Here is a 27433-nt window from a genome sequence, read left to right as displayed (position 1 = left end):
ATCACTGTGAATTTAGGGGAAATTAAGTATTGGGTCACACTGTTGCTTTAGCAATATTCATGATTCACGTGAATGACGTCAGCGTCACAGGAAAGCTAAAACACTGTCGCCCTCTGGTGGTCACTCTAGAAAATTACATGTGGAAGATAAGAGGAAGATGATGTGACCTGTGGTATTAAGGCCTATCCTTCTTAGTCACACAATACTGTAACAAACACAGATCATAGCCAGAGAGCATTGTAATCCTCCTTTGACCCATTTCTGTATGAATGTGAACAGATGTGACAGTAAATTCATTTGTAATATCTGCTATAAATCCATGATCTTGTCATAGGCTTTGTTAGCTGGGCTTTTAGCCACACCATGCTAGCCAGTTAACTGTCAGTTAAGTTTAAATATCAGGGCACCGACAGTTTAAACATCAAAAAAAATTATAATAATCTTAATTCAGAAACAAATTTACACCACTACACGACCAATTAAAAATGTTGTAATTAAGAAAAAAAATGCATACATTGTCTTTGGAATATACAGTGTACATTTCATATGCAAAAATATATTGTGCATTTTAATAAATAATATTTTTTCCATTCACAAAGAGGACAAAAAGATTTTGAAAGAGAATTACATCAATATGACAAACACCACGTCAAACATCCACAATAGCAGTTAAGAGCCTTGGGTTCATAAAAAAAAACAACAACACTAAAATAAGGGGATAAATTAAAGCATATTAAAACACACCGTTCTCATAATCTTCACAAAAATCACAAGATCATCCCCCCTGGCTCGACTAGGAAACACAAACACTCAATATACTGTGAAAAACGTAACTGTGGCACATTTGACACCCGATCACAACGTATACACTGCCCAAAAAGCGTTCTTCCATGCAGTGATGACCTGGGGCTGAGCCACTCTGAGGAGCCCTCTTCAGCAGACCCGGAAGGCTGCCTTGCGGTGCTGAGGCTGGACCTCGGGGGCGCTGGGGAGAAGCTTCTGCCCCTTCCGTCTCCTCCTCCCAGGGAGCCGCTGGCGAGGAGGCCTGGGGGCCGGACGTCTGCGCGGGGGCGGTCTGCAGCTCCGCCCACGTGTCCAGGGGGTGGAGGGGTTGAACGGGGAGCGAGGGAGGCCGCGGCGAGGCCGGTCGGAGGAGGGGGGAGCGCCACCAGGAGCCCGTGTCCTGGCGTTGTCGCGGCTGTTCAAGGCTCCGCCTGGTGGCGCCGGAGCAGCTTCCTGTGAGACTGTCTCCGGCTGAGCCTCCGATTGGGGGCAGAGGAAAGAGCCAAAATGGCTGCCGCTCCACTCCACCACCCCCACCGACACACTGTAGGAGGAGGACACTTTCACATCCGGGGACTCCTGTAGGATACATCCAAAACAAAATGTCAGTCACTGACTTAACGTCAGATAAAAAGCTCATAACCAATCACTGGAACCGGGAAAAGAGTTACTGTACACAAATGATGACATGGTATGGGTTCAAATGTAACTGTTTCCGTGATCATGTTTGTGATGTACCCTACATCAAGATGAGGGAGATGCAGAAATGTGATTGACCAAGTTCATTAACTGAAAATAGTTTCCCTTCTCCAAAAGTTGACTAGAGGAGGCTAGATTTTTTTTCTCGTAAATATATATATATATTTTTTTACACCTTAAAATTTTCAACGGTTTCTGTCGATTTGGTGTACAGATGTCAATCATACGGGTGTGTTCGATATAGGATCAGTCACGAACTGGGCAGTCACCTCACTACCACTCCATGCAAGTCCAATCCTCCTCCTCTTCAATAACATCATCCTCTTCACAAAACATGGCCTCCGGCTTCTGTCCCCAAAACAAAAGAAGAAGAACTTGGTAACAAGAGAAGAAGAACTTGGTAAACCAACACCTCTGTAGACCGCCGGCGTGACGCCTGGGTCACTGTGGCCGTCGGAATGGTTACGCTGCTCTACACAAGACGTCCGATTTCTAACATCTCCGTTTTCACGTGACCGAAATGAAATGAAACGTACGGATGACACGATTAAAAGGGACATTCCACTGCAATAAGAAAGAAAGGACACAGCGTCCCATGCTGCTGTTGCACATGTCCTGTCCCAGCGTCACACTTACCAGCACAGTGCAGGTGTGGTAGGGGGGTCCAGGGAAGGGCACGTGATCCATCCCCTTGTCCATGTCCACTATGATCTCGTTCTTGTGCATGGGGAGAGCTTCCCCGCCCGGCTCCTGCAGAGCCAGCACGATGACGGTGGTGTTGTCAGCACGCAGCATGCGCTGTTTCCAAAACAGAAGGGCCGTGCATCCCAACCGAGTGGCGCAGGACATCCCTTTAGGACCCTGCGGAGCACACAGAACCCCGGGTCAACCAGTAGAACTACCGTACAGACACACACAGCTCACAGGTGCTCTGGGTGAGGGGCTGAGGGGGAAGGGTATCGCTCAGTGGTGGAGCAATTACCTGCAGATCTAGACCCTGCAAGTTTGAATGTTTGAGGAAGAGGCGAGCAAAATGATAACGAGAGATGGGGAGAGACGGGGGGAGAGACGGGGGGAGAGACGGGGGGGAGAGACGGGGGGAGAGACGGGGGGGAGAGACTGGGGGAGAAACTGGGGGGAGAGACGGGGGGGGAGAGACGGGGGGAGAGACTGGGGGGAGAGACGGGGGGAGAGACGGGGGGAGAGACGGGGGGAGAGACGGGGGGAGAGACGGGGGGAGAGACGGGGGGAGAGACTGGGGGAGAGACGGGGGGAGAGACGGGGGATGGGCATCTACCACCATCTCGTCGTGGCTCTGACACATGCGCACAGCATCCCTGGGGGGCATCATGTTCCACAGGCCGTCACTGCCAAGGATGACGTAGCGGTGGCGCTTAGGGTCGAGGGTCAACACTGCGGTGTCCGGCTCCGGTGACACTACGAACTCCCCGCTGTAGAAATCGTAGCTCCACAGATCCCCTGAGAAAGAGCAGACACCGACGTCAGTAAGCGCTGTGATTGGATGTGACGACGCGCTGTGATTGGATGTGACGACGCGCTGTGATTGGATGTGACGACGCGCTGTGATTGGATGTGACGACGGTTATGTTTGTGTGGCACACTCAAGGCCAGATTCTACACACGTATTAAAAGACGTGTGTGGAACATAAACGGACAGATTCTAGAGACAGCAGAGACAGAAACTGTAGTCAGCTGTACGTGTTAGGACAAATATGTGACATGCGTACCCAAGGCTCGAGCCACAGCCAGGAAGGGGATCTGGTCGATGACTGTGCTTCTCCTTACTGGCCCATTGTGGGTCAGTCTGGGTCTCTTCCACACCACACGGTTCACCCCAGACTTCTTAACTACACTGAAGTAAGAGGGAAAAGCAGGACAGTTAGGACTGAGCTTCAGCTGGAACTTGGCTCCAGTTAGCTGGCTAGACAAAGGTTTCATACAGACAATTGCAGAGGAAAACCCTCTTGCTTGACACCACACTCACAAAATCATCATCATCATCATCGTCATCGCCTGTGACTTCCTGGTAAACAGGACAGTCTCTCTCACCTGCCACCAAGTCGCTCTATCCTCTCTCTTTCTTTGGGGAGTTCAGGTTTGTGGTCTTGTGTGACTTCCAATGCCTCCATGGGCATTTTAGGATTTTCTTTCTCTCCAATCACCACCGCCGAATCCCCTACATGGGCCACATACATTTGCCTGCCCCGGATCACGACCACGCTCGCTGTTGTGCCTGACGTACTGGGTAAACCGGTGATGGTCTTCGGCCACTCAGCTTTGAGTAAAAGTAGCAATAAACTCGTCAGAGACTAGGTAGAGATGTGAAACCTGTACGATGTAATACTAGCCAATAAGATACTTACGTAGCTTTTTCCACATCGCATGATGACAAGCGATAAAGCCCTTGCGGAGGGCTGCGCACACTTCTTCATGGTCTTTGGACCAAAAACTCCGTTGTCTCTTTAGAATATTCCACAGATTATTTTGCGCAAAATTTGCGGCTTCCCCACCTCCATGTCCATCAAATATAGCGAAAAACGCAACCGACTTCCGAGTGTCAACAGTGTGCTGTCCATGTTCCTGAAAGGATGGTGGCACTCTGCCTTCGGCCACGGATTGACCGCCCTCTTCTTTATCTATGGTTTCTGTCCACATTGCAGTCACGGGGCCATCGATTTGTGCGTTGTCGGTTTCACTGTTTTGAGTCTGCTCAGTAAAATCTACTTCAGAATCTCCATTTTCCGGTGTCGGTGAATCTGGAAGATTATCCTCCATCGTTGGAATCGGCTCGTACTCCACTTTAATCTCGAACAGATCCTCCATGTATCTCCTACCTCCTCGCTCTGAGAATGCACTCATTCTAAAAGTTATTGCGTCGTCCATAGTAATGAAACTGTTGTAAAATTGATAAGATACTTCGAATGGGTTAATTAAATAGGCAGCTTGGCCATTTGAACAACAATTTTGCCGCGATGTCAGAGGTCGAATCGTTAGCGTTCCAGCTTCCTTCCTTTTTGTTTGTTTTCTACAATAACGTGCTGGCGTCGTACGTACTGACGTCAAGGTACGCGACAGAGGAAAAGGGTGGAGAGGAGCTGTCAATTTTTTTTGTGTATTTCCCTGCCTGGCGATGGCATGACAGATGGTGAATATTGGTTTCTTAACAGTTTAGCTGTTCAGCTACATGAGAAGGTACAAGGTAAGGCGATTCCAGCTTGACGAGGTGGCTAGCTAGCTACCATCGATCAAGAAGGGGGTATTTCTGCTAGCAAAGACCTGGTTGCTGGCCAGAAATCCAAGGAAAACAACATGGCTGCCTTGGAGCTCGAATGGATCCCGGAGACATTGTACAACACTGCAATATCTGCAGTAGTGGATAATTACAGTCGATCCAGAAGAGATATACGTTCCCTCCCAGAGAATATTCAGTTCGATGTTTACTACAAGGTATGTCCTCTGTGTGATCTTTCTCCGCGCGCTGATGGCTTGAGACCATTTAAATATTTAGTGCTATTACCGTTAGCTTGCTAGCTACCGATGTCTTCGGACTGTGGCAACGATAGTTATCTAACGTTCTGTGTTAGCTACGGGATATGATGGTATCGGTAGGTACAGCTATGTAGACCAGGTGACTGACTGTCAACATGCATAGTTGCTTAAGTTTATTGACTACTGCTTGGGAAAGTAGCTTAATGTTAACCCTTAATAATACGTGGTATGATAATCTGGCTACGTTGTGCTAAGGACAAACGGCGTCGCCGACCCTTAAACGATAGCTTATTAATTTATTGTTGACGTTGACGTCTCTCGTTTTTATATGTATTCTTTATCTCCCTTCCACGTGTTCCAGCTCTACCAACAAGGCCGTCTTTGCCAGCTGGGGGGCGAGTTCTGCGAGCTGGAGGTTTTTGCCAAAGTTCTACGAGCGTCAGACAAAAGGTACTCGACTTATATCAAACTCAGGAATAACAATTCATAATATGAGGAGTAATGTGAGAGGATGTGAACTGAAAGAACGAGAATGAGCGAATCAACTTGTACAGAACCATGTTGAGAGGTTGCCTGCGACTTGATATCTAAGACTCTTTTGCGACCGTTGTTTGAGAGTTGGCACTTCTGTTCATTCAAAATGGAACGTTGTGTAATTTATTTAAACTCTGCTTCCAGGCATCTCCTCCACCACTGTTTCCAGGCTCTCATGGATCACGGTGTGAAGGTAGCGTCAGTTCTGGCCAACTCCTTCAGCCGTCGGTGCTCCTATATCGCAGAGTCAGAAGCCCATGTGAAGGAGAAGGCCATCCAGTTCGGCTTTGTTTTAGGTGGGTCTCTTTCATGCCTCAGTGCGTTTGTGTCTGAACCTAAGAGAAGACGACCAATCAGATCGTATAGAGTGTGTGAGTTCAGTGGCACCTGTCACTTGCAGGTGACTTTAACCCCCCCCTGCCTGCTACCAGCCACTTTGTCAAGCCTTCTTAGATCTAAGTTAAGAGGGGAAATCCCGCAAGATATGATTTTATACGTGTACGAGGAACGAGACTTTAGCCACAACGTTTGGTTGACTCTGTCACAGGGGGCTTCCTCTCGGACGCTGGTTGGTATGGCGACGCGGAGAAGGTGTTCCTGTCCTGCCATCAGCTGTGTACGCTGCATGACGAGGTTTTACACTGGTACCGCGCCGTGGAGTGCTGCGTCAGGTCAGATATCAGACACTCATTTACATCTATTAATTTAGCAGACGCTTTTATCCAAAGCGACTTCCAAGAGAGAGCACTCATCAGTAGTCCACCATTGATTCAACTCCTAGATTATCGTCACAAACTCGATTTTCAGCGCCACACGGGCTCGGTCCGTGCCGTAATCACGACTGATTTGATTGGTCCTGTGCTCCCCAGGTTGCTGCATGTCAGGAATGGGAATTGCAAGTATCATCTTGGCGAAGAGACGGTGAAGTTAGCCCAGTCGTACATGGACAAGCTCGCCACACACGGTCACCATGCCAACAAGGCTGCGCTGTACGGAGAGCTGTGCGCTCTTCTCTTCGCTAAGAGCCACTACGATGAGGTACGTGTGTCAGTCGTCATAGAAACACCAGAAAAAAACGTAACATATTTTTTGTATTTTTTCTTGGAATTACGATTAATTTTTGCAGGCTTGCACTAAACAACTCATGTTTTCATGTATGCTTCGCCTCGTCTTTGCAGGCGTACCGCTGGTGTATAGAAGCTATGAAGGAGATCACTGCAGGTCTACCTGTGAAGGTTGTGGTGGATGTCCTCAGACAGGCTTCTAAGGTATGGTTGTTCCCCCTTGTTTCATGTGGGCCTCGTGTTTCTGGCACACCCAGGGAATATTCTGATCACTGGCCATTTAGGACATCACTTTTGTAAAGTAAGATGCGTTGCACATGGTGAAACCACAAGTTTATGATATTTTCAGAGAATACTATGTCCTAAAAACCTCTTGAACATGATGAACTCTGTCTGAATTTTGACCCTTTTCTTGGCAGGCCTGCGTTGTCAAGAGGGAGTTCAGGAAAGCCGAACAGCTGATCAAACATGCCGTCTTTCTGGCACGGTGAGTTGTCATCAATTATATTTTCTCAGTTGTCGGATGTATTTTCTCTTGTGATTTCATGTCTTACGTTGTCTCAAACTGTTTCCATTTCCTGCTACAGGGAACATTTTGGACTCAAGCACCCAAAGTATTCAGACACACTCCTTGATTATGGATTTTATTTGCTGAATGTTGATAACATCTGCCAGTCCGTTGCAATATACCAGGTAAGTTAGCGTATGAGTCCCTTTAGGCTATACATGCCTTAAGGGCACATGCCTATAATCTCATGTTAAAAATGGTGTTTCTGTGGTTTCAGACCGCTTTAGATATCAGACAGTCTGTGTTCGGAGGGAAGAACATCCACGTAGCCACAGCACACGAGGACCTGGCCTACTCCTCCTATGTGCATCTGTACAGCTCTGGGAAATTTGACAATGCGCTGTGAGTACTCATTATTTGGAGCGGATATCTTGTTCTTGTCTATATTATTTTATTTTACATATATTGTAACTTTATTTTGTATTTTTATATTATATTGTATAGCTCTGCCAGTAGTTTATTTTATATTGTTGTACATTTTCTTTTTGTTCATTATGTTTAAATGTTCACTGTTTGCACCTGCCCACCAAAGTAAATTCCTTGTTTGTGACCACTTACTTGGCGATTAAACTTAATTCTGATTGTGTAATGTGCTTTGACCGTGTCCCAGTATGATTTGATGTCCTAGGAAATGTTTGTGCTTTCACCCCTGACGTACTTTGTGTCACTGTGTGCAATCTTCTCCCTCCTGGCATCCCCCTCCAGATTCCACGCAGAGCGAGCGATAGACATCATCACCCACATTCTCCCAGAGGATCATCTGTTACTGGCCTCCTCCAAAAGGGTCAAAGGTACTGAACCACAAAAGCTGTTTCCTCCAAACCTACTGTTTGTTGTTGCTGTTGACATCAGAGCACTTGGGTGTATACTCACGGTTCTTAAAGGAAGTGAGTGTGTGTGTGGGTGGTGGAGGAGGGGAGGAGGGGTGGGGACATGGCATCAAATGTCATTTTCCTCTAACTTTGCTGCTTCACGGTTGAGTTAGTGTCCCGTCCTAACGCCTGTGCTCCCTCAGCTCTGATCCTGGAGGAGATCGCCATCGACTGCCACAACAAGGAGACGGAGGAGCGACTCCTGCAGGAGGCTCACGACCTCCACCTCTCCTCCCTCCAGCTGGCCAAGAAGGCCTTCGGGGAGTTCAACGTCCAAACGGCCAAACACTATGGCAACCTGGGCCGGCTCTACCAGTCCATGCGGAAGTTTAAGGTCAGATCATCGTGTTTTCGTCCCCACACAAGAGATGAGCGTCCGTCTGAGAGGAGATCGGTACAGAGTGTGTCCGCCCTGTGACACAGTTTAGTCACTCTGCAATCTGTGTTGTTGTTCATTCATGTGTCCTACTGGCACAGGAAGGGGAGATACTGTACGCATGTGTAGCTCGGTGGTTAGAGTTTGACCGCAGATCAGAAAACCTCAGGTTCAAATCCCCTCCTTTACGTTGCTTTGGATACAAGCGTCTACTAAGTGAAAATAAAGAGTATATTAGACTTTAGTTAGTCTACGTTAAAAGAAAGTCAATTAGACATAAGCCAGTCTACATTCAAAAGAAAAAGTCAACCTGAGGTTTCTGCACCAGGAGCACTCGGAGCTTTGTCAACGTCAGGCGGCTGAGCGGTTAGGGACTCGGGCTATTAATCAGAAAGTTGCTGGTTTGATCCCCGGCTGTGCCAAATGATGTGTCCTTGGGCAAGGCACTTCACCCTACTTGCCTCGGGGGGAATGTCCCTGTACTAACTGTAAGTCTCTCTGGATAAGAGCGTCTGCTAAATGACTAAATGTAAATGTTGTGGTTGTGTTCCAGGAGGCAGAGGAGATGCACATCAAGGCGATCCAGATCAAGGAGCAGCTACTGGGGCAGGAGGACTACGAGGTGGCCCTGTCCGTGGGACACCTGGCCTCCCTCTACAACTACGACATGAACCAGTACGAGGACGCAGAGAGGCTGTACCTGCGCTCCATCGCGATTGGTCAGTCTCTAGACCGGACGCCGCGGGGCCTATCCAGATACATCGTTTTTGTCTTCTCAATAATTCTATTTCTTATATTCTTCTGTCTCACGTCAGTTTTTTCTTCTTTGCTTTTCGTCACGTAGGTAAGAAGCTCTTCGGCGAAGGTTACAGCGGACTGGAATACGACTACCGAGGGCTAATTAAACTGTATAACTCTGTGGGAAACTATGAGAAAGTCTTTGAGTATCACAATATTTTATCTAACTGGAATCGCCTCAGGGACCGACAGTTTGCAGTGGCAGACGCCCTGGAAGACGTCAACACCAGCCCCCAGGACACTGGGGAGGTGGTTCAGGCCTTCCTGCTGTCACAGAGCCACAGGGCTGGACCTCCTGCATAGGAAAAACACACTCATGCACATCTAATACACACAGGTTTAAAAAAAAAAAAAAAAAAAGAAGAAGAGAATGCATTAGTATTCACAGTACATGTATTAAATCTACATCCATATCAGAGTTTTACAACGGGAAACCCCCGGTATTGGAGAGAAGCGGTAGCATTCATGGAATGCTTTTGGATCCAAACTCAGTTCTGTCGCTGGACTGAGTTCCCCTGGGACTCAAACGGAGGATGGCGTTACGGAAGGATGACACCTATGCCATGCACGTGGAGTCACTTCAAATTTTCATCGTCACCCTGTAAAAGTGGACACGAGAAGGGGAAAACCTATGTACATATGACTATACAAATGAGTCCTTTTAGAATATCAAATTTGTTTTATGGTTGCCTAATAGGATGCCCTCTCGCAACTGATTATGCTATGGTTTGCCACAGATTCAGATGGTCTAAGCTTTTACTGCGTGCACCTGCAGATGTTACTCATGTATACTTTTTAGCGGAGGTCACATATTTGATGTTCAATGTTACAAAGGAGTTTTAAAAAGGAGCTTCAGTTCATCGACACATTTTATTTTATTTTTTTTCCTCCTTCAGAGTGGCTGCTTCTGCCCCAGTCCAAAGTCTTTCATGTTTATAACTTTTAGTTGTTTTTATTTAGAAAATACAACACAGCCGTTCAATTGGAACATTATCCTACTCAAATTATGTTTTTACAAGACTCGCTGATTCGAGGGATTTTAAGATCCTTTTATTACACCCTAAAACGACAAGGTACAATGGGGAAATGCCAAGTGTTCTTAAGGAATTTCACATGCCTAAACCAAAAACAAGAAAGCTGAACATGGCATCTACATTACTTCCCCCTCTTCAGTATGTACACTTCTGGCCTGCAAACACAATTGGCTCTACTTTATTTTTGGCCTTGTGTTCGCCTCCAATACAATGTTGTCTAGCTGTGAAAGTAGAAGTTGTTGTGTAGTGAATGGGTATGTTAACTTGTCCAGTCATAACTAACGTGACCCCTGTTTTAACTGACTACTGTAGGTGCATTTGATTTCTTGCCTTGCTTTTGAACAAACGCATGTCAGTCACATGGGTGTTGATGTTACTTGTGCTGTAATGTTCCAACTGAAGTCCAAGCCTTAGTCTTAAAGGACGCTCAGCACACTTTGCTCTTGAGTCTTGATCTGGTTGTCACGGACAACGTTTGCTCTCCACACCTCCACCAAGAGAGTGAAGCCTAGCCATGCTGTCTCCTTCACTAGGACGCCTGTTCTATCTGTTGAACAACCAGCAGCCCGTTTTTACAACTAGCCGAACAGGCATCGTTTTTAGGAGTTAGAGGAATTAATACTGTGTCAAGGGGTGGGTTAATTTTGAGGCAGTTGAAAATGTTTGGTGATTGGTGAGAAACTTTTTAATAATTATTTAAAAAAAAGACGACTTTGTAAAAGCTAAAGTGAAGCTCATAGATTTCTGTACATTGTGATGATGTGATTCCCCCCCCTCTTCCCGTTTCAACACTTTTATCCACATGCGCTTTGTGTACGTACACCTGGCAATAGTATAAGAGGATCTAGGAAATTAGATGTGCATCAAGTTAATCCACCTACTTTACTTTTTTTTTTTACAGGCAGCGTGGCCAACGTGTTACTTGTTTTGTTTACATTTCTAATCTAATTGTTTCTGGTGAATGTGGCGGTAAGGGCTCCCCTTGGACACGAATTGTGTTTGATGGGTGCCGAATATGATGGAGATATATCATCCTGGGTCCTGCTCATCAAAATGTTGTATCACTATCACCCGTGATTCAGTGCAGGTGTCTCTGTAATGTCTATATATATATACATACATATATATATCAAGTAAAATTTATGTACAGAACAATCCTATTCACAGTATCATCAGTTAAGCCATTGGTCACTCTTAAATCCAGTTAGATTTTACACAAGGGGATTTAGAAACACGGAGTAAGCCTATTGTTGGACTGAAGTACACTTCTAGTGAAGACTGTCCCGTCCAAGCTGATGTGTATGGATGGATAAGGTGATGATGAGGAAGAACATAATTCTTTTATTGGATCCTTGGCAACAACATTTTAAACCAAAAACTTTTGCAACAATTGGACTGTGTCTGTAAATTGTACCGTGTCTCCTGGTTACATCTGAAAACATAGGCTTTACATTGATAGAATGATGCAATATTTTAAGCTATGTTTTTAGATGTAGCTAATATTTTAGGAGGGAACCATTAAAGAATGTGGCGTTCATTGAAGTGATAACTAAATAATGGACTTAATACTGCAATATTATTGCTACCAGCATATAACATGCAGCTGTTGAAATTTGAACATGATTGTATTGGATTACGCTTTATTAATACTATGTACACGGATTGGGAGAATGACAGGATCCATGATATGAACTATCTCTGTCGCTGTACAGTTTTTTTCTATATTTCCCACGAAGACTATACATATGGATCGTGTGTTCTGAAAATCTTAAAATATTTGGTCAGCTCTAAAGTATGAGAAAAAAAGAGAAAGTGCATTGTTTATGACATTGACTATACGACCCGCAATTGTAACATTTGCCACCTCCCTGTTCCAGCACCTCCGTTACATTAAACTGGTTTATACATCATGTAGTACATTTTCCAAGTTTTCTTTATTACGTTTTCTCTAACTGCGCAAAGGTAATTTTGTACATGTGGATGAAAATTATGTAAATATATAGTGTCATTATTTGAATGTGCAAACTGGTAGGTCGAGAGGCCTAATTTTGACAGCTCTACTGTCACATGACAGGTCGCTAGAGGAGGCGTCAGTGTTGAGCATCCAGCTAGTGCTAGCAGGGTCAGTTTGACAGCTAGTTTGCTCGCAAAAGAAACAAAGCAGACCGCGCCAGCTGATGACATTCGTTCGTGTTGCAGCTATCATGAAATGAAGACAGCATGGGAGCCAAAGAGTCGAGGATAGGGTTCCTCTCGTATGACGAGGCCATTAAAAGAGGTAAACAAAGCGAAAGTATGAGACCTGCCTAGTTAGCTCGTACTCTCTCTGCTAAACCAGCTAGACGGCTAACCAGCTAGTGACAGCTAGCTAGCCGTAAGCTAAGTTAACAATAACTGGCGTTGAGTGTTAAGTGTGCAGCGGTGTAACGTTACCAGTACAATAACAGAGTTGCATTACGTTAACAGCAAACTAAAGTTGCCATTAACTAGCTAGCTGGCAACCTATGATGATCAGGGATCTTACAAGGTAGTGGCTTAGTAAAACTAAAAAATCTAGTCTGTTTGCGAGGAACCAACACATTGCACTGTTGCCCTCTGTGTCACTGTCAACTAGCAAGTGCTAGCTCGCTTAACGGTATTACGAGCTAGCCACCTCACATAACCTTATACCATGGCATTACTGGGTCTGTGAATGCTTAGCTATGTTATGATCACTTAATTGACGCCAGTTACCCATCTATGTTGCTCATCTCGCCAGATAACTAGGTTGGGTTGGAGCAAGCATTAGCTATACATATGAACTGCTAAGGACGACAAAAATATAGCTAGCAAGTTAACCAGTTAGCTAGCTAGCTAACTACCTGGAACCTGGACGTAGCGACGGCATATTGAAAGTGTTGCTGATCAGCATCAATTGTAGTTGGCGGGTTTATAAGTATATATGATAACAACGTATTTCGGCCCATATTATTGTGACAGGGAGCCTATTTTGCTTGATAACTCTGGTCCTGTGTTAGAATCAAGGAAGCTATTATGGTAATAAACTGTCAGTGATGTTGACGCCCGCTAGTCCAGCTTTGTTTTTTTACGTTTGTTAAACTTGCGGCTGCCACTTCGTTTGGGCGGTGTCGTGTTTAAAGTATGTTTACGTACGTCTTTGAGTGTCTGTTTCTAAACCCTGTTTCATCCCCCCACCCCACCCCCCCACAGTCACAGATGTAGAACTCCAGCGTCTGAAAGATGCCTTTCGCAGGACAAGTGGACTGTCCTATTACATGAGCCAGCAGTGCTTCCTAAGGGAGGTGCTTGGAGATGTCGTGCCGCCCAGGGTTGCTGAGGTGAGCGTTTTGTGAACACTTTGGGGTAATGTGAGGTGTTGCAGTTAGACACTACGCCCGGTTATTTGATATTCTGAATGCACAGTCACAATGCAGAGGGTGCTTGATTTGATAGTTAAGAAGCGTTCTGTTATGCAAGTCACAGCTTGTGCCAATTGAGTTTCCCTTTCTTTGACCTGTAATTTCAACTCCTACGATGGATCTTTGGTCAAGATGTTTGTCGAAAGGAGAAGCAAGCCTATGTGCAGTACACCCAAGTATTTCGAAAGATGCCAATGTGCAAAATAAGCATGGAGATCCTCCACTTTGCATCTTGTCTAGGTAATTTACAGCTCATTCGGTGGTAATTCAAAAGGACTACACTTCAACAATCTCATTGTTGGATTGGTCCTCCTGACCAGAGGAAGAGATGAGGAGAAAGCTAAATGTGAGTCTACGAAACAACCGCTCGTGTTTATGTCATTCGTTTGCTGTACAACATTCTGCATCTGACCCACACTGGTGTGTGTGTGTCCCCCCCCCCCCCCCCAGACATTTTCAGCCTCTTCGCCAGTGATTCGGGCAGCCATGCAACCCGAGAGGATATGGAGAGCATGCTGCAGGCAGTGGATGGAGAGATCCCTCTCTCTCTCAGGAAGTGTTTTTCTGAGGTTAGTTGACATGGACCAATCAGTGTCCCTCCTTCACCAGCTTCCTGTTAAGGTTTTTTTGTTTCTCTCCCAACTATCATATCCGTTATCCACCATGTTTCATGTGCTATCGAGTTGCGAGCTAGCGATTACTAAGGTAGGGAGTCAGGTGGCTGAGTGGTTAGGGAATCGGACTAGTAATCTGAAGGTTGCCAGTTCGATTCCCGGCCGTGCAAAATGACGTTGTGTCCTTGGGCAAGGCCCTTCACCCTACTTGCCTCGGGGGAATGTCCCTGTACTTACTGTAAGTCGCTCTGGATAAGAGCGTCTGCTAAATGACTAAATGTAAATGTAATGTACCCCATTTGTTTGACCAGGTGTCCTGCCTGTTTGTCTGATTTATTTAGTTTCATTTTCAGACGTTGAGTGAGTTTGGGATCGCCCCAGAATTAAGGTCATATCTCTGTTTGTTTGGGTCTCTGCCAGGGAGAGAAGGTGAACTATGAGAAGTTTAAGAGTTGGCTCCTCCAGAACAAGGAAGCCTTCACGTTCTCCCGCTGGCTCCTGTCCAGCGGGGTGTGTGTCACTCTGACAGACGACAGCGACATGCCCACCTTCTACCAGACCCTCGCTGGAGTCACACACTGTGAGTGACGAGCACAGACACCGTCCGGATTAGGGGGCGTTCAGCAGTGGCTGGTGACTCCAAAGAATTGGGGATGACGGGAAGAAAAACACAGCTACGTAGCGTAACATGTTCGAGTTAGTTCTCATGTTCATCCTCCTCTTCCTCCCCCCAGGAGCCTCTACTGTGGCAGTCTTTCCTAATTAGATGTGTAATTTGATATCTGACCTTGTTGAATCAGGTCTCGCAGATTAAAGTGCTTGACGCAGTGATCTGGGTGTAACGCAGATTGCTTACTGCACATTGCACAAGAAGTGACCAACAAGAAACGGGTGTGTCGTTATGAAGTCAATAAAAGCATTGAGTTTAGACTGAAGCTTTGTTCCTGGAAGGTTGTCGGTAATGTTCTTGGTACGCTTCCTGTTTGTTTTTTCTCAGTGGAGGAGTCTGACATCATTGACCTGGAGAAGCGGTATTGGCTGTTGAAGGCCCAGTCTCGGACCGGCAGATTTGACCTGGAGACCTTCGGCCCTCTGGTTTCTCCTCCTATTCATTCATCCCTGAGTGAGGGTAAGAGAAGAGATGACGCGTTTAGTCACCCTGTTCACCTGTTTGGGGGTCAGATTGCTGAGCGGTTAGGGAGTCGGGATATTAATCAGAAGGTTGCCGGTTCGATTCCCGGCTGTGAAAAATGACGTTGTGTCCTTGGGCAAGGCACTTCACCCTACTTGCCTCGGGGAGAATGTCCCTGTACTTACTGTAAGTCGCTCTGGATAAGAGCATCTGCTAAATGACTAAATGACTATATTGACTTAGCCGGCTGTGTTGAGTTTTAAGACCAATACAGGTTTGCTTGTTTTGGTATCGCATTCTTATGTTTGACTCTGAAATGCTGTTCTCTCAGGATTGTTTCACGCCTTCGATGAGAACAGGGACAATCACATCGACTTCAAGGAGATCTCTTGTGGCCTCTCTGCGTGCTGTCGGGGCCCACTGGCAGAACGGCAGAAGTGTAAGCCGGAGTCTGTTCCCTCTGTTGTGATCAGACCTTCCTGTTATTAAAGAATATAAAGTGACTCTGATTTGCCCTTGTGTCCCCCTTCCTCAAGTCTGCTTCAAAGTGTTTGACGTCGACCACGACGGCGTTCTCTCTCGTGAAGAAGTCTGTGACATGATTGGGGCGTTGCTCGAGGTTTGGAGAGACAACCGCACGGACCCTCTCCCTGTAAGCAGTGCACCTCAGAAACCTAACAATCCCCAGAATGCCAGTTAAAAAAGAGTCAGTCAATTTGCACACGTTAACATGAATCTCATGTGGATGCAAGATGTAACAAACAAATATAAATTTACGACTTTTTGTTAAAACCGTCATGTCTGTTTTGTCAGGAAGCGCAGAGTAATGTCTCTGACATCGTGGAGGACATTCTGACAGAGCACGACACCAGTAAGGTAGGACATTCTGACAGAGCACAACACCAGTAAGGTAGGACTCGAGTGTGCGCACGGTCTAGCAACTGTACACAACCCAGGACTCCGATTCTCATGGGAATATAATCTCCTGTTTTGTTTTGCGTTCCTCAGCAAGGCCATTTGACCCTCGAGGATTACCAGATATGGAGTGTGAAGAGTGCCCTGGCCAATGAGTTTCTCAACCTACTGTTTCAGGTAATCACTGGTGCCTGAATACCTGCTGTGTTGTGGAGTCAGGTGGCTGAGCGGTGAGGGAATCGGACTAGTAATCTGAAGGTTGCCAGTTCGATTCCCGGTCATGCCAACTGACGTTGTGTCCTTGGGCAAGGCACTTCACCCTACTTGCCTCGGGGGAATGTCCCTGTACTTACTGTAAGTCGCTCTGGATAAGAGCTTCTGCTAAATGTAAATGTAAATAAATGATTGTGCTCTTACGATTCTCCTGGAATACTATCCTATGTGTTTAATCTGTGTTCATCTTCACCTCAGGTGTGCCATATTGTTCTTGGACTGCGACCCGCCACTCCAGAGGAGGAAGGCCAGATTATCAGGTGTGTGTCATCATACACAGTGTACACACACGCGCACACACACACACACGAGATGATGTACCCCTGACTTGTTTGTGAGTGTGTGGCTGGGTCTCTGTCCTGCAGGGGCTGGCTGGAGAGAGAGAGCAGACGCGGCCTGCAGCCTGGAGACTACTGGTTCCTCATCGCCGTGTCCTGGTGGCGACAATGGAGAGACTACGTCAAATATGTACGCAGCTCCCTGTTTCTGCTTCGTAGCTGCTTGCTTCTGCCAGCATGAGTGGTAGATAGTCTGCTTTCCACCTCCTAACCCTAACCCCTTAGCTGTCACCTTAGCTCAGAGTTATGTTTTTGTCTTAGAGGTCATGACCTTAGCAACCCCTTCCATGTTCGGGTTAGGGGTTAGATGTGCTCCTGTTGTGGAGGTCATGACCTTAGCGACCCTTTTCCATGTTGGCGCATGAGCTTACACCTCGCAGCTGTCTTCCTGTGCCGGAGGTCATGACCTCAGTGCTGTGACGTGTGTGTCGTCAGGACGACAGGCGGATCGTGGTGGAGCAGCCGTCAACGTTCGGCGGGGGGCGGAGCTTGGGGGGAGGCGTGGAGGCGGGGCCAGGCAGGGAGGGAACCCCCGGCTCACACACATCGTCCGACGACAAGTTCTCCGACAACGTCTCCAGCGCCTCCGAAGCCTCAGAGACCGCCAGCTCCAGTGAGTCTCACCGGGGGGGCTGCTCAGTGGTTAGAGCATTTGATAGTACGTCGAGGTCGCAGGTTATAAATGCAACAATCGTCCTCCGCGAGGGCGTCGGGTGACTGAAGTCCGTTCCCTCCTCAGATGTTCTCCCGCTCAGCTCCACGGACATCTGCTTCCCCCGACAGCAGGACACTCCGGACTCAGACCGCCAGTGTGTCCTGGGGGCCGATGGGGCCACGGCGGTGTTGAGGCCAGGGGCCATAGACAACCAGCCTCTGGTCACTACAGAGCCTCTGAAGGTAGAGAGGCCAGAAGATAGAAAATGGAACATGGATTGTGCTACACTATCCATGTGACAAGATACTCTGTGTGTGTGTGTGTGTGCATGTATACTGCCTTTGCTGTATGGGAGAGGATGGATATAGACTACAGAACTGTATCAGAGTGTAATATAATGAAAGCAGCTGCATGGTCCTCGTATTGCACTGCTGTCTGTTTCACCAAAGGGAGCTTGTCGTGTTGCAGTCTAGCCTAATGTTGTGATGTCACGCCCCCCCCCCCTCCCCCAGGCTCCCACCCTCACCATGGAGGGGGCTCTGCTCCGACGCTTCCCCTCTCTCTTCCTGGGGAGGGATTTCGAGCTGGTCCCAGAGCCGGTGTGGAGGGCGCTGTACCACTGGTACGGTGCCAACCTCAGCCTGCCTAGACCGGTACGTACACACAGCCATGGCACACAGGGTCTGTTTGTTACGAAAAGCGACACACTCCCAATCCTTCTTCTGCTGCTGTGCTTCATATAAGACACTGTTTGTTTGTTTGTGGCTTTGGGTAAAAGAGTCTTAGTGAATAAAGCGTGTCCTCCTGTGAAGGATACATGTGACTCTTGTGTTTACATCGTACATCGTCCAAAGCGCGTACAGATGCATGTAGTAGACCCAGCAGCAGGTGGAGGTTCAGGCAGGTGTGGTTCTAACTAATCTCAGAGGTACTGATCGTCTGAACGCCTTGATGGTGGTCCCCAGGTGATCAGGAACTCCAGGACGGAGGGAGCTGAGATGGAGCTGTTCCCCAGACACCTGCTGTTCCTGAGGCAACAGCTGCCTGCACGCACCCCTCAGTCCACCGCCTGGGTTAACATGGGTAGGAGCCGCACGCCCCCCTCTCCTCCACACAGCCCTGGGTGCTAGCACAGCCAAGACGCCCCCCTCTCCTCCACACAGCCCTGCACATAGATGTTCCTTCTTGTTCCTGTTTCCCCTCCAGGTAACGTGCCACCCCCCAGTGCCCCCCTGAAGCGCGTGCTGGTGTACACAGGCTGCTTCAGCAGGGTGGGGACCATCAAGGACATCCATGAGTACCTGGCTCAGAGACTCCGCATCAAGGAGGAAGACATGAGACTGTGGATCTACAACAGTGAGGTGAACCATCCTCTAACTTTATCTATGTCTGTCTCTGCCTCTCTCTCTCCCCCCCTCTTTCCTCTCCCTCCATCTCTCATACAGTACAAGTGAGTTGACCCCCCCCCCCCCCCAGATCTTGACACCATATACAAACTGGCGACTGAATCCTTCCGAGATATGGCTCTGTTTGTTCCTCAGAACTATCTGACTCTGCTGGACGATGAGGACCACACCCTGGAAGGGCTTAAGGTTCCAGATGAGCAGTACATGGTCATTGAAGGTACTCACATGGTCCAAACGTCAAAGTCATGTCACAGCTACAGAATGGCCAGTCTTGTGTGTCATCACGCCGGGTGACTGACTGTGTGGGTCTCGTCCTCAGTGCGGAACAAGGACATGAGCTGGCCCGAGGAGATGTCTTTCATCGCTAACAGCAACAGGATGAGCCGTCACAACGGTGAGACTGGCACAGCTGCTGACACTGTGCCCTTTCAGCCGGAGCACACGCAGTCTCACGCCGGCTAACACACACACACACACACACACACACACACACAGCTGAGATTACAGCCACATTTTCAAAGCCACAAATGAATAGTTTCAAGTCTATTTGGCATTTGTAACCAGTACAAGTATACCCTGTGTACAAAACCAGAAATGAATAGCTTCAAGGTCATTTGGTATTTGTAACCGGTACAAGTAGACCCTGTGGGGTTGTTGTGGGTGATTGTGGGGGTCGGGCAGCACCGTGAGCAGTTTTTCCGCTGGGTCCTACAGTCCCCACGGAGAAGGGAGCCACAGGCCTCAGTAACCTTGGAAACAGCTGCTTCATGAACTCCAGCATCCAGTGTGTGAGCAACACCAAGCCTCTCACCGACTACTTCACCTCAGGGACACATCTCTACGAGCTCAACAGGTGTGTGTGTGTGTGTGTGTGTGTGTGGGGGGGGGGGGGGGTGGGGGGTGGGGAAGGTGTGTGTCTGTGCACTGCTCTGCATCCACTTGTGTAAACTCACCATGGTATTGGTTGCATGGTGCCCGCGGCAGGACCAATCCTATCGGGATGAAGGGTCACATGGCCAAGTGCTACGGTGACCTGGTGCAGGAGCTGTGGAGCGGAACGCAGAAGAACCTGGCGCCCCTGAAACTCAGAGTACGTACAGCTCACCAATCAGCAGTCAATTTTCCTTCCTGCCTCTGAATCACCCCCACCAATCAGCTGTCACGACTAGCATACTAACGAAACCATAACATGATAACAAGATGACGTATCTGTGCCCGGTCTTCCCTGCGTGCTCAGTGGACGATAGCGAAGTACGCTCCTCGCTTCAACGGCTTCCAGCAGCAGGACTCCCAGGAGCTGCTGGCCTTCCTGCTGGACGGCCTCCACGAGGACCTGAACCGCGTCCACGACAAGCCCTACGTGGAGCTGAAGGACAGCGACGGACGACCTGACTGGAAGGTGGCCTCTGAGGTCAGAGTTCAACCTCCCTCACCCCTCCCACCCCTCACCCCTTCCATCCTTCACCCACCTCAACCCAGTTTGTGTTGTGGTGGTGTTGATGGGGGCGTTGTGGTGTTGTCTCCACTGTTGATGTTTTCGTTTGCTGAATTTGCTGGCGCCTCGATGTTGACGACAGTTGATGGTGCTGTGTGTGTTTATGTGTGTGTGTGTGTGTGTGTGTATCCCCAGGCCTGGGAGAACCACCTGCGGAGGAACCGTTCCATCGTGGTGGACCTGTTCCACGGGCAGCTCCGGTCCCAGGTCAAGTGCAAGACCTGCGGCCACGTCAGTGCTCGCTTCGACCCCTTCAACTTCCTGTCCCTGCCCCTGCCCATGGACAACTCCATGCACATGGAGATCATAGGTGAGTCCATAAACACTGTCTACTTAGAGGGGGGGTGGGGGGAGGGAGGGGGGAGGGAGGGGGGTTAGGGTATCATGTGTACAGTATCATGTGTTCTGGTTATTGCCGTGAACTGAATAAAGTGATACAAGTGATTTTCCCCCGTTTGAAGTCATCAAGCTGGACGGCTCGGCGCCGGTGCGCTACGGCCTGCGTCTCAACGCCGACGACAAGTACACGGGTCTCAAGAGACTTCTGAGCGAGCTGTGTGGCCTGAGGCCAGAGCAGATCCTACTCTCTGAGGTCCACGCTTCCAACATCAAGGTAACCCAAGACTTCCCTGTCATTCAGACGCTCTGACACTGAGCTATCCCCATCCCTGCTGACAGGAAGCTGATGTGCAGTTGATGTCAGGGTTGTCACGGTGCTGTAGTGTGTGATGACAGGAAAGCCCTGGTTTGAAAGCTTGTTCTACAGTCACCACCACACCATCACACCACCACAGCGTATCCCCATCGCTAGGCCGTGCTTCACGCCCCGAACCCTACATCCTCCTACACCCAGCAGTTTAAAAACAGCTTTTGTCTGTCTTGTCTTCCAGAACTTTCCGTCAGATAACCAGAAGGTGCGCCGGGCGGTGAGCGGTTTCCTCTGCGCGTTCGAGATCCCTGTTCCGGGCTCGTCCATGGCCATCCCCCCCGCCACAGACCCAGACCTGGACGGTAGGCCAGACTCCTCACTGTCACACCCCGGAGCGTTCCAGAACATTTACATTTAGTCATTTAGCAGACGCTTTTATCCAGTGTAACTGACAGTAAGTACAGGGACATTCCCCCGAGGCAAGTAGGTTGAAGTGCCTTGCCCAAGGACACAACGTCATTTTGCACGGCCGGGAATCGAACTGGCAACCTTCTGATTAATAGCCCAATTTCCTAACCGCTCAGCCATCTGACCCCAGAAGCTTTGTACCGTAAACACATCAGTAGTAGCGTTCCTCCTGGCTAGTGGGACCTTGACTCTCCTGCTGGGTGAGGGAGGGTAGTAGCGTTCCTCCACACACCAGCTGTGTTTGTGCCCCCAGCAGAGCGAGCGGCTCCGGGCCTGGTGAACGGTGGCGTGGCCATGGCGGAGGGAGACTCTCCCGGGGTGGGGCTGGTGACTGAGGGCATGCCCAGCACTGTGGTGCCCTGTGGGACGGAGGCCAGCCTCGCCCCCAGCCTCTCCAACGGACAGACACCGGCCTCCCCCAACAGCCCCTTCATCGGGTACATCATCGCCATCCACAGGAAGATGGTGGGTACTGCAGGAGATGACGACAACGCTGTAGGAATAATACTGTCAGGGATGCAGGTCAACACATGTACATTTCATTATGTGTTGTGAAAACGGCTTCCTGCTGTCTCCGGGACGTTGCTGACACGGCTGTGTGTGTGTGTGTGTCTGTGTGTGTGTTCTTCCTCCCAGATGCGGGCCGAGCTGTACTTCCTGTCGTCCCAGAAGAACCGCCCCAGTCTGTTCGGGATGCCCCTCATCGTGCCGTGCACGGTGCGCACGCGCGCCCGCGACCTGTACGACGCCGTGTGGACGCAGGTGTCCCGGCTGGCCAGCCCCCTGCCCCCACAGGAGGCCAGCAACCACGCCCTGGACTGGTCAGTGTCAGCCTGCCTCGCCTCGGCATCCTGCTGCCTCACCACATACCTCTGCATACTGCTGCCTCACCACATACCTCTGCCTCTGCATACTGCTGCCTCACCACATACCTCTGCATACTGCTGCCTCACCACATACCTCTGCATACTGCTGCCTCACCACATACCTCTGCATACTGCTGCCTCACCACATACCTCTGCCTCTGCATCCTGCTGCCTCACTGCGTACCTGACACACCTCACAGACTACACAGGTAGACCATGAGTAACGTGTGGATGTGTGTGTTTGTGTGTGTGTGTGTGTTTCTCCTGTGGGCCCTGACACAGTGATGACAGCATGGGTTACCAGTACCCCTTCACCCTGCGGGTGGTGCAGAAGGATGGAAACGCCTGTGCCTGCTGCCCCTGGTACAGGTATGGAGCACAGGACACACAACCATCCTGTAGGAGCTGGTTTGACCTCCGTACGGCTGGCTGATCAGTCCACGGGTTACCTCCTCTCCTCCAGGTTCTGCAGAGGCTGTCCAGTGGACTGTAATGACGACAAGGCGGCAGTAGGAAGCTGCTTCCTGGCGGTGGACTGGGACCCCACAGCCCTCCACCTGCGCTACCAGACGTCCCAGGAGAGGGTGAGGCTGCTGCCCCCTGCCCTCCCTGCTCTCCTCTGACCCTGGCCTCCCTGCTCTCCTCTGACCCTGGCCTCCCTGCTCTCCTCTGACCCTGGCCTCCCTGCTCTCCTCTGACCCTGGCCTCCCTGCTCTCCTCTGACCCTGGCCTCCCTGCTCTCCTCTGACCCTGGCCTCCCTGCTCTCCTCTGACCCTGGCCTCCCTGCTCTCCTCTGACCCTGGCCTCCCTGCTCTCCTCTGACCCTGGCCTCCCTGCTCTCCTCTGACCCTGGCCTCCCTGCTCTCCTCTGACCCTGGCCTCCATGCTCTCCTCTGACCCTGGCCTCCCTGCTCTCCTCTGACCCTGGCCTCCCTGCTCTCCTCTGACCCTGGCCTCCATGCTCTCCTCTGACCCTGGCCTCCCTGCTCTCCTCTGACCCTGGCCTCCCTGCTCTCCTCTGACCCTGGCCTCCATGCTCTCCTCTGACCCTGGCCTCCATGCTCTCCTCTGACCCTGGCCTCCATGCTCTCCTCTGACCCTGGCCTCCATGCTCTCCTCTGACCCTGGCCTCCCTGCTCTCCTCTGACCCTGGCCTCCCTGCTCTCCTCTGACCCTGGCCTCCCTGCTCTCCTCTGACCCTGGCCTCCCTGCTCTCCTCTGACCCTGGCCTCCCTGCTCTCCTCTGACCCTGGCCTCCCTGCTCTCCTCTGACCCTGGCCTCCCTGCTCTCCTCTGACCCTGGCCTCCCTGCTCTCCTCTGACCCTGGCCTCCCTGCTCTCCTCTGACCCTGGCCTCCCTGCTCTCCTCTGACCCTGGCCTCCACAAGTCATGCTACAGCGGTTATACCACGTCTTCTGTTCATGGAAAGTGTTTTAACTGTGTGTATCTTTCTGTGTGTGTGTGTGTGTGTGTGTGCAGATCGTGGAGGAGCACAGCAGCGTGGAGCAGAGTCGGAGGGCCCAGGCCGAGCCCATCAGCCTGGACAGCTGCCTGCAGGCATTCACCAGCGAGGAGGAGCTGGGCGAGGACGAGCTGTACTACTGCTCCAAGTGTAGCACCCACCGCCTGGCCACCAAGAAGCTGGACCTGTGGAGGCTGCCTCCCATCCTGGTCAGCCCCCTGCCCTCCCTGCCTTCCTCGCTCACCCCGCCCACCTCGCTCACCTCAGATACAGTGTTATGAGCTAAAAACGTCTATTGTCTAATTGCAGATAGTCCATTTAAAGCGATTCCAGTTCATGAATGGGCGGTGGATCAAATCTCAGAAGATCGTGAGGTTCCCCAGAGATCAGTTTGACCCCAGTGCGTTCCTGACCCCGAGAGACCCCGAAGACGGCCAATCAGAGTGGAAGGAGGCGGTGGGGGAGGAGCTTGACTCTATTGGAGGAGCTAGAAGAGCTGGAGGCGGAGACACAAGCTCGAAAACAGCCTTGAATGTCAACAACGAGAAAGGTCTGGAAAGATTCATCGAGACACATTCAGATGTTGTGTGATAAAATCCTCATCCATTAGAGGGACTAATATGTTATATATTCTGTGTTTGGGTGTAGATCCACTGTTTTTATCACAACATTCAGATTTGCCCGTCATCCTTTTAGCGAGACCAACATGTCCTGTGTTTGTGTGCAGATCCTCTGTGTTCAAGCAGGATGACCAGCACCCCCAGCAGGGAGTCCAGCCCCTCCTCCAGCCCCGGGAGGGAGGCCAGGAGGCAGGGCCGCGCCCGAGGCTTCCCCCTGGGCAGCAAGCTCCAACTGTCCCTCAGCAAGGAGAGCCTGGACAGTGGCAGGGAGAGCCCACTGGACCTGGGGCCGAGCCCTCTGGACCTGGGGCCGAGCCCTCTGGACCTGGGGCCCAGCCCTCTGGACCTGGGGCCGAGCTCCCTGGACCTGGGGCCCAGCTGGACGGGCAGCGACGCCGAGGGCCCCGGCCTGGACTCCACCTCCGGGGAGGACACTGCCAGGGACGTCACCACGTCCGTCTCGGAGCTGGAGAGCAACGGCTTCACGGAGGACAGCATGGACCTGGACGCGCCTCACCACCACAGAGACCACATCAGCCTGGAGCCCATTTACAACTTGTATGCAATTTCAGTGAGTGTCTTGTCGCCAGCGCCGGTACCAGAGACACACAGCTGCCTCGGGTATCATTCAGCTTCCTCTGAATGAAACGTCACATGTAGATCTCACCTGTCTCCTTCGTCCACAGTGTCACTCAGGAATCCTTGGAGGAGGACATTATGTCACCTATGCCAAAAACCCCAACGACAAATGGTACTGTTACAATGACAGCAGCTGTAAGGTAAGCTCTCAGCTAGAAGCAGTAGCTTCTTGTCAGGAAAATCTTTTATCAAGTAGTGCAGTTTATTTTCATGCAGCAAGGAGACAAGTCTATGGTGGTACAAAGTTGTCTGAAGTCTGAGGAACTGTCAGTCTCCTTTTATCCTAAAGTTCTTACACACGCGCGTGTGTGTGTGTGCGTCTTGGAGTGGAAAACTACATCTTCAGTTTGGAGTGGAAAGTTACAATATGGAGTTTGAACCTGGTTCCAACACAATATGGAGTTTGACAGCTGTTTAGCTTACTTGCTCAGTAAAAAAACTTTACATGCTTAGGAAAGGTAACAGTCAGCATGTTTGAGGGAGCTTGCGGTTGCAATTATGAGGGCTTCCTCTTTCTGAACAGCCTGCATAACACGCATATAGAAATATTTCTAACACTTACATTTAGTAATTTAGCAGATACTTTTATCCAGAGCGACTTACAGTAAGTACAGCTTTGACTTCTCGTTGCGTTGTGTGCTTTCAGGAAGTGAGGTCAGAAGAAGTCGACAAAGACTCGGCCTATATCCTCTTCTATGAGCAGCAGGGGGTCGATCATTCTCTGTTCATGCCGAAAACCGATGGCAAAAAGATGGCCGACACAAGCAGCATGGATGAGGACTTTGAGTCGGACTACAAGAAATACTGTGTTCTCCAGTAACCTGTGTCTGTGCTTCTCCCCGCGCCAACATCTCATCAACATGCTTGTGCTATAGCAACATATGTAATCTCTCAGGTAGAGAAGTATTGAAGCGTAGAAATCTTCCCGGGCGCTTCTCTTTTTTCCTCGTCAAAGTGGATGGACGAGCAAATGGTACTCAATATTTACAACTACCACATGTACATCTTACAAAGTAGCACGCTGTATTTTAGGGTGACTATGCTTTGGCCAGAATTCAGTGTGTGTGTGTGTGTGCGCGTGCTCATAGACCAATGCCACTTGCATTTGCCATTGATTCAGACCTACGTAGGTACTGTTGTTGTAAGACGCCCTTATGTGACAACCTCCACTGAACAAACACAGATGTTTTGCAGTAGAAACAAGTGTATTCTACCTCATGCTTTGGACTATGGTTACAGTTATATGCCACACATCTATAATTGCTCCCAAATGTTCCCATTTGTTTGTGTGTCTTTGTCCCACTAAATGTAATTAAGTTTATGACGATAATTGTGGAATATGTTTAGTTTGTATTATGCAATGTACAGTACTTCCTTTGCTAAAGTGTTAGCGTCAGAGAACAAAGTCTCCCTTGTTCATCCAAGAAGAACAAGAATGATTGTGCCATTTAGAAAAGTCAGCCCCAACCACATATCACTGCTGTTGATGCGTTGCAAAAACTGCTTAGTGTCTCCACAGTTCATGCCACAGGATTAATTTAGTAACTCAGTCTAACTTTGCTCTGTGCTTGTATTGAAATCACATTTTGAAATGTCATGTTATTTTCTTTGGATACGTTTGACATTTTTGCAATTGGAGAAGTTGCATCTTGTCAATTCGTGCCGAGTTTAAAAACACTTGTCTTGTGTCTAAGGTGGCTAGACTGTATGTAGAGACAGACATGTGTCTGTGTGTGTAAAATCAGATCAGAAAACAATGTTACCTTACCTCGCTTATGATGGTAGAATGGTAATCATACCCCAGCTTTCTTTTATTACTTTTTTTAACATTTAGCAACCTTATTGTAATTTTTCTTCAGTATTGTACCCCTGAAAGCTTGATATTGTGATTACTACTGAATGTTTGAAGTCTTGTCTTTTCTTGTTTCTCTCTTTCATAATTCATTAATTTAATGGACATGTACTTTTGTAAAATTTTGTTTCAAGTCTAAATTACTTTGCACTGACCTTTTTGAGGGAAAAAACTGTATATAGATACTTTTGAAACCAACAAAAACATTAAATGAGCTGTAAAGATATGTCTTGTATATGGGATGGATTCGTTTATCTGTATTAAAACAGCCAGTGACACAGCGTCTGTTGGATTGGATCGTTTATTCAAAGAAAATATCAGTGAGACCACCTCACACAAGCAACAAAAACCAACCACAAGTGAGATGCTACCGGAAGTGGTGAGAGCTTC

At 49.1% G+C, this 27433-nt stretch overlaps 3 protein-coding genes across 5 annotated transcripts; 2 read left to right on the top strand and 1 right to left on the bottom strand.

Moving 5' to 3' along the window:
• Positions 1-441: 441 nt before the first annotated feature.
• On the bottom strand, positions 442-4512 carry LOC136963174 (protein phosphatase 1D-like). 2 transcript variants are annotated; one of them, XR_010878970.1, is made up of 7 exons: positions 3867-4512; positions 3553-3778; positions 3231-3355; positions 2780-2961; positions 2119-2343; positions 1658-1830; positions 442-1362 (listed from the first exon to the last, which is right to left on the bottom strand). XR_010878970.1 is itself a non-coding variant. In XM_067257214.1 (7 exons), the coding sequence occupies exons 1-6, from the start codon at positions 4384-4386 to the stop codon at positions 1756-1758; spliced, it is 1353 nt and encodes a 450-aa protein (XP_067113315.1). In that variant the 5' UTR covers positions 4387-4512; the 3' UTR covers positions 442-1362; positions 1752-1755. The 2 variants fall into 2 exon arrangements, 1 of the variants encoding a protein (XP_067113315.1); XM_067257214.1 differs by having other exon boundaries at positions 1752-1830.
• A 125-nt stretch (positions 4513-4637) lies between these two features.
• On the top strand, positions 4638-12148 carry LOC136963387 (amyloid protein-binding protein 2-like). Its single transcript, XM_067257506.1, has 13 exons — positions 4638-4950; positions 5354-5442; positions 5671-5822; positions 6074-6197; positions 6396-6564; positions 6705-6794; positions 7010-7077; positions 7178-7283; positions 7376-7500; positions 7864-7949; positions 8174-8364; positions 8960-9125; positions 9251-12148. The coding sequence occupies exons 1-13, from the start codon at positions 4813-4815 to the stop codon at positions 9505-9507; spliced, it is 1761 nt and encodes a 586-aa protein (XP_067113607.1). The 5' UTR covers positions 4638-4812; the 3' UTR covers positions 9508-12148.
• A 232-nt stretch (positions 12149-12380) lies between these two features.
• LOC136963375 (ubiquitin carboxyl-terminal hydrolase 32-like) lies at positions 12381-27326 on the top strand. Of its 2 annotated transcripts, none has more exons than XM_067257484.1 (34): positions 12381-12516; positions 13449-13576; positions 13898-14003; positions 14108-14226; positions 14692-14851; positions 15269-15400; positions 15735-15842; positions 15940-16055; positions 16217-16279; positions 16412-16495; positions 16790-16851; positions 16957-17059; positions 17365-17542; positions 17669-17826; positions 18097-18237; positions 18550-18667; positions 18791-18945; positions 19126-19207; positions 19310-19384; positions 19705-19843; positions 19975-20080; positions 20228-20401; positions 20621-20795; positions 20947-21098; positions 21376-21496; positions 21859-22067; positions 22239-22423; positions 22751-22837; positions 22932-23052; positions 23950-24141; positions 24242-24482; positions 24660-25123; positions 25239-25331; positions 25838-27326. In XM_067257484.1, the coding sequence occupies exons 1-34, from the start codon at positions 12459-12461 to the stop codon at positions 26009-26011; spliced, it is 4779 nt and encodes a 1592-aa protein (XP_067113585.1). In that variant the 5' UTR covers positions 12381-12458; the 3' UTR covers positions 26012-27326. The 2 variants fall into 2 exon arrangements, with proteins under 2 accessions (XP_067113585.1, XP_067113584.1); XM_067257483.1 differs by having other exon boundaries at positions 21856-22067.
• The last annotated feature ends 107 nt before the right edge of the window (positions 27327-27433 follow it).

This window comes from Osmerus mordax, chromosome 19 (genome assembly GCF_038355195.1).
Source record: "Osmerus mordax isolate fOsmMor3 chromosome 19, fOsmMor3.pri, whole genome shotgun sequence".
NCBI classification, from domain to species: Eukaryota; Metazoa; Chordata; class Actinopteri; order Osmeriformes; family Osmeridae; genus Osmerus; species Osmerus mordax.
Note: the sequence above shows the minus strand (reverse complement) of the source record. Positions and strands in the feature narration are given on the sequence as shown.